Below are 6,392 nucleotides of genomic sequence, written 5' to 3'. Positions count from 1 at the left end.
TGAGGACCAAAAGCAAAGGCTTGTGGCCAACAGATTCATAAATCTTCAAGGAGGAAGAAACAACAACATGGCTTTGGATGAGTATGTCGAGTTGTTAAACAGAGAGAGCAAAGACATGTGTTCAGGATTCCAGACAAAAGAAAGCATTCTTGCACATTCTAAAGAATTTCCTCACATGATCAATTATGTGAATCACTATGATGATTTCTGCTGTGTATCAAAACGTAAAGGTTTTCACCACCTTCCTTCCTACAGTGAAGATGTCAAGAAAGTAGCTTTAGAACTTGCAGATATAAATGCATTTTCTTCTTTACCTGGAAGAAAACTACATTGTAAAACATTTTCAGCAGATGGGAAGTTTTATGATGACAGCTTTAGAGGTCTCGGGACACTCATCCATCGCCACAAGCCTGTGGTTGCCTTCCACAGACTGCGGAACAAAAGAATTTAATATCGGATATCAATGTGATGATTAAAGGCATCAGTATAATAATGTCTAGTAACAATATTTAGTATATATGAATTTCTTAGATTGGAAAAAGCATCCAGAAATCACATTGAATGGTACTAAAGTCACTAAATATTCCAATTAGAAATACATAGAGTGTTACATTGCAAATCATTATTGTACAATATTTATGGTAGCATATACACCTGTATGTTCAATGAATTCTCACTCTGCGTTTAAATCCCGATCATGAACTAATGATAGATCAAGATCATCTTCGTAATCCAAAAGATCATAAGACTCTGTATCTTCATCAGAAGACTGATACTCATCCGTATCCATGAAATACATTAGTTTTTCCATAGAAGAAAGTTTGCATGATCCACATGTGCAATGTACTGAGCACAAATCACAGCAAGTATGATCCTTCTTCAAATCTGTTAATTCAAAGTCTGATACAAATGGAGTCAGCATTGCATGTCTACGACAGTCTTCAGTTTTGAACATGTTTTTAACATCACTATCTACGTCACGCAAGTGATATGAGTTGAACAATAAAACTGCAATAGAAGCTTTACCATCACGCCCAACTCTGCCTATTTCTTGTACTAGATCTACCAAGCTCTTGGGTATTCCATACAAAATTACATTGTTAATATCTACAAAGTCAACACCCATTCCAAGAGCACTTGTTGCTACCACAACTTTTAAACGGCTGTCTTTGTTTTTCAATGACTCCAAAATATATTGCTTACTAGCTTCTGGTGATTCAGAATGATACATTTCCACTGAAGAGGAAGCTTCAGGTTTCTCTGTGGTGATGTACATGTACATATCAGAGGCAGCTTTAATAGTTGTACAATATATAATTGTTCTAGGGAAATCCTCATTACAAATAGCATCAACAAGCCAAACCATAGCCATATCTACTGAGTTTTGGATTTTGTGTACAACTAGTTTGATATTTGGCTTATTTGGGGAAAGCCGTATCTGAACCATGTCATCCTGCAGTTGCAGAACTTTTTTTACCCGTCTCGAAATTTTCTTTGTGCATGTAGCACTGAGGGCCAGCAGAGATGCGTGAGGAAATAAAGCTCTTATCTCGCCAATGTAGGAAAACCATTTGCGGAAGGCTTTCTTGTCTTCTTCCTTGTCTTCACCCCTGATAATAAATATAAAATTATATATTTTTATATTGCTATTGATTACAAACTCAATGAAGTCCTAGAACTAAACAAATGACATCAATGCTTAGAGTAATAATGGTTTATTTCGTTATATCAAACGGTTTTTGGGCTTCAAATCAAGTGTTGACATGTGTATGTAAATGTTATAGGCATTATCATCAGTTTTTGTTTTGTAACATTTCAATCAGATTAATTGAATGGAAAGCTTACAGATAAAAATCTTATAACCAAAAATATCTGACCAATTCATTTTTCTTACCATGTTGAAATTGTGTGAAATTCATCCACAACAATTGTTGACACAGAAAATTCCTTCAATTTACTTCTCCAATTCTTGTTTCCAACAATAGTCTCTGGTGAAGCAAACAAGTAATCAAAGAGACCGTTTTCAATATTCAGATCTCCTTCTTGGCTTTCTCCTGTGTGGGAAAAATATGCATGAGAATTCCTATGATTACTTAGGTTTTTATATCTCACATGCATGGCAATATTTATTTATGATCAACAAAAATATGCACTTCATACCAAATTGATTCACATAAACATAATGAGCATTTCCCCCATATTTATAGCAACAAAATTATTCATATTTAAACAAAAATGGTTCAGTTCCGACTTGTTTTCGTCATGTCATTCCGTAATTTTCCTGTCGTGGAAGTCCTGTTTTTAGTAGTAATCTATTTTCATAAACTACTCGAACCTAGCTGAGCACACCCCAGCTTCTGAGTTAGGCCAATTACCGAAAAATAATGCTAGGCCACAGGTCCTAGCCTCGTCTGTCAATACACCCAATATATAATCAAGGTCAATAACTCGATCGGCATAGATAACCCACCTAATTTCAGGAAAATTGTAATTGTAGACAAACCATCGAAGATGTGCCGCTGGTAATGGTCTCAATCGACAGACAAATGCCCCCCCCCCCTTTAATTTGGTATATAATTCACTATATATATAGTCATAGAACTATCACTAGACGTCACAAAACATCGAAATTAGTCAGATTTTATTTAGTCGGACACTCATCTGTCCAGCGAATAACACGAAATGTCTCTAGAGAGTAGCTTCAACAGTACCGCATGTCAGCACCCCAGTCTCTAAACGATGAAACTTAGGCAGGAAACAAACTTACTTGCACATGTGTTCCTATCTAAAAATTACCCTGTTGCTCGCCTCTGGCTTTTGTTGATAACGCATCGCTGATTTTATGCCTGAAGCCGCCATGTTTTCCGCTGTGTGAGAAGTTGTTATCTCAACGCTGATTGGTTCGTTATTTTCAGGTAATTCGACCTTCACATTCGCTAATTCTCTCGAAACTCTCGGGGTTTTTCATATCACAATCGCTAAACGGAAATCGTATCCGAATTATAACAACAAACAAGCAGAAGCAGAGCAGCATGTGCGATTTGTATTTCCCATCACTCTACAGGTTTATCAACTTCAGATACGAAATAATTTGTCATAAATCATGACTTTGTATATTTAAAGTACAAAATGTTAGCATCCTTACAGTGGAAAAGGTAAGATGCATCGTAAAAACACCTTTTAGTAGCACGGTGCATCTACTGTCCGTGATCTAAATACAATGTATATAAATTTGTACTGTGACATGCACACTGTTCTCAAAAATGAATTTAAAACAGAAGGAAGCCTATGATATTGCCATCGCAGTCCACAATTTATACATAGGTGGATCAGCGGGAACTGGCAAGTCCTTTCTGATTTCAGAAATAGAAAACGGACTCCGTAAAGCAGACAAAAGTGTTCATATCACGTGTACAACAGGGATAGCTTGTGCAAATTTTAGCAATGCGATGACAATTCACAGATGGGCTGGCATAGATGACGGTCGATATTCATCCAAAGAAATTGCTACATTGATCAAGGAAACCCCCAAACACAGAGACACTTTAGAACGATTGATGAAGGCTGACACACTAATAATAGATGAAATAAGCATGCTTTCAGATAAGCTTTTTCAGCAACTGGAGGAAGTATGCAGTCTGAAAAATCCAGATGTTATCTTTGGTGGTATACAACTTATACTCTGTGGCGATTTCAGACAACTCCCACCTGTTCCTAATGTACAATACAATGATGAAGGTAACTTCTGCTTTCAGTCAGAACTATTTCAAACTGCTGTTCCTCATCGTGTTATATTATGTGACATAATCAGGCAACAAGACCAGACCCTTATTAAAGCCATCCAAGAGGTCAGTGAAGGGGTTGAACTGACAGAAGAATCATTAACCCTTATTAACTCTATGGAGAGGCCATTACCAACAGGGCCTCCTTCTGTTAAGTTGTTTGCTACTAATAACCTTGTGGATGACTATAACAGAAGGCGTATTTTGAACTGGAGGGGAGAGTTGATTGAGTACTCTGCAGTTGATACTGGGGATAAAAAACATCTTTCAAAGATACTGGCTCCACAAAAACTTTGGTTGAAGGAAGGTTGTCCAGTTGTGCTCCTTCGCAATTTTTCCAAAGTTCTTTACAATGGATTGCAGGGATATATTGTTTCACTGGGGAAAGATGGACCTGTAGTGGACTTCGGATCATTAGGTGTACATAGGATAACAAAAATTAAGTTCACAGGTAAATATAAGATGCTTACAGTTGAGATGTCAAATGAAATTCATATGATCTTGATAACAGTTATTCATATGTACTAAAACACTTGTATACATGGGTTTTAATTTGATGATAGAATGAATGAATCTAGTTTGGGAAACAAATATTACTGAAAGCCCAAATGTATTGATGACACAGTTCACAGTACTTATAATGATTACAATGTACATACATTATAATGATATTGATTACACATACATTGCATGTATTTATGTTCATTTAGTATTTAGTCCTGTCATTGGAAAGAATGTGGCAGAAAGGATGCAGTACCCATTGAAGCTTGCCTTTGCCCTGAGTATCCACAAGGCCCAAGGAATGACTCTGGATAGGTATTATATGTTCTAAAGAAAAGGAAAAAAAAGTGATCTCATTTCATTTCAAAATATTTTATATCAAGTAATTAGTGTTTATACATTTAAATAAAGTTATATAAATAAATGGATTAGACAACAGGCTAAGCCTATAGTGGTCCTTTCCAAGAAATCTGGTTATCTGATTGTTGTAAAAGAGAAGAAACAATGAGAAATAGAAAGATATGTATTATATAGTATTGCAATACACAAGAAAGATTAAATGCAGAAGGATGTAATTGATCTATATTAGGAGAAGTTTTTTATTAGAATAAAACGTAGAAAGGATAAAGAAGAAGATAAAGAAAAGGATTTCGAAGTAATAATAAAGAGAGTTCAATCAGATATAAGGAGAAAATATTACATACATACAAACAAACATACATACATTCACAAAGGCTCATATTCATTCACAACATTTACAAAGGCTCATATTCATTCACACATGTATACTTATTGCTTACATATATATACATATAAATAAACATATGTAGGCATGTATTACATAACAATGCTAATCTTTTTTTTTCTGTAACTAATTTTTTTATTTTTACATCATAAATCTTGTAGTTTTCTTTAAGTACTCACTTGAATGAAATAGAATAATTTGATTAATTTCATTTGACTTGTCTCATGGTGTCATGCATATATATGTTAAGTAAATATATTTGTAACTATTAGTTGATTTATGTTGGATTAAATTGATATTTTTCCAAGATAATGTTGCTAAACATTGCGTAGAAAAATGTCTGTATTATAATGTTTTGGACTACATGCACCTGCTATAAAGTGCTTTTTATAAGTACAATGTAAACATCATTGAATATGATATAATAGTCAGTTAAACTTTACACACTTTATAAAAATTCTTATTTCAGAGTAGAAGTTGACTGTCGCAACATATTTAAAGCTGGTCAGCTAGGCGTTGCCATGGGAAGAGTTAGGAGTGCGGCTGGGCTTCGTATCCTGAATTTCAATCCGAGTGTTTGTATTCAGCAGCCAGATATCGTCCAGACCTTCATTGACACACCGTCTCGAGAACTTGATGACAGTCTACACTGCTGTAATGCTATCAGGTATTCAAATTGCCATAGATATTATATTTACATCCATTACACTGTCACTGATACACACTACCATATTAATTTCACATTATTTTTGGGCCTTTGTGGTCCATTGAAATATCCCGACACTTTATCACTAGCCATACATCTTTGGGTTGTGAGTTCAACACATACTTGGTTCAATGTTCAATGTTCAGTGGTTTTTCTCTGGGTACTCTGGCATTCCTGCATCTCCAAACCAGGCGAGTACTGAAATGACCATGGCTGTTAACAGGACTTCAGAAAAATTATTAAAAAAAATTATTTCACGTTAGTGTTGCACTGCACATCTGATGATACAAAATCGTCAAATATACACCATTCACACATCAATATAATTACATTCTGATGATTTTAATTTTCTGTGAATCAGCTGGCTTGTCCTGGATTTTCCTTTTTTGGGTCTTCAAGGGATTTGGATTTTGGAACGCGTATGATAAAGCAGCATTGTTTTTGCCAGCATTTGCTTTCGTAGATACAATATTTTGACCAAGTATGATATTATTCAGTGTTCTTCGGTATTGAAGGGCATTTGGGTTTGTGTTTGCACCATTGAATGTTGATCTCTGCTGATTAAACTCATTTTCTATAGCATCTGAATTGACTAAACATGGTGTTATAGATATTGAGTCACTGCCTGATGTAAGCTTAGAACAAAGTTCTACAAATC

At 35.2% G+C, this 6,392-nt stretch overlaps 1 protein-coding gene across 1 annotated transcript; it reads right to left on the bottom strand.

Moving 5' to 3' along the window:
• Window positions 1–648: 648 nt before the first annotated feature.
• On the bottom strand, window positions 649–2,859 carry LOC117337702 (probable ATP-dependent DNA helicase RecS). Its single transcript, XM_033898800.1, has 3 exons — window positions 2,847–2,859; window positions 1,895–2,054; window positions 649–1,610 (listed from the first exon to the last, which is right to left on the bottom strand). Exons 1-3 carry the CDS (start codon window positions 2,857–2,859, stop codon window positions 674–676), a joined length of 1,110 nt encoding a protein of 369 aa, XP_033754691.1. The 3' UTR covers window positions 649–673.
• Window positions 2,860–6,392: the final 3,533 nt, after the last annotated feature.

This window comes from Pecten maximus, chromosome 11 (genome assembly GCF_902652985.1).
Source record: "Pecten maximus chromosome 11, xPecMax1.1, whole genome shotgun sequence".
In the NCBI taxonomy this organism is placed as follows: domain Eukaryota; kingdom Metazoa; phylum Mollusca; class Bivalvia; order Pectinida; family Pectinidae; genus Pecten; species Pecten maximus.
This window is presented reverse-complemented; position numbering and strand designations above follow the sequence as displayed.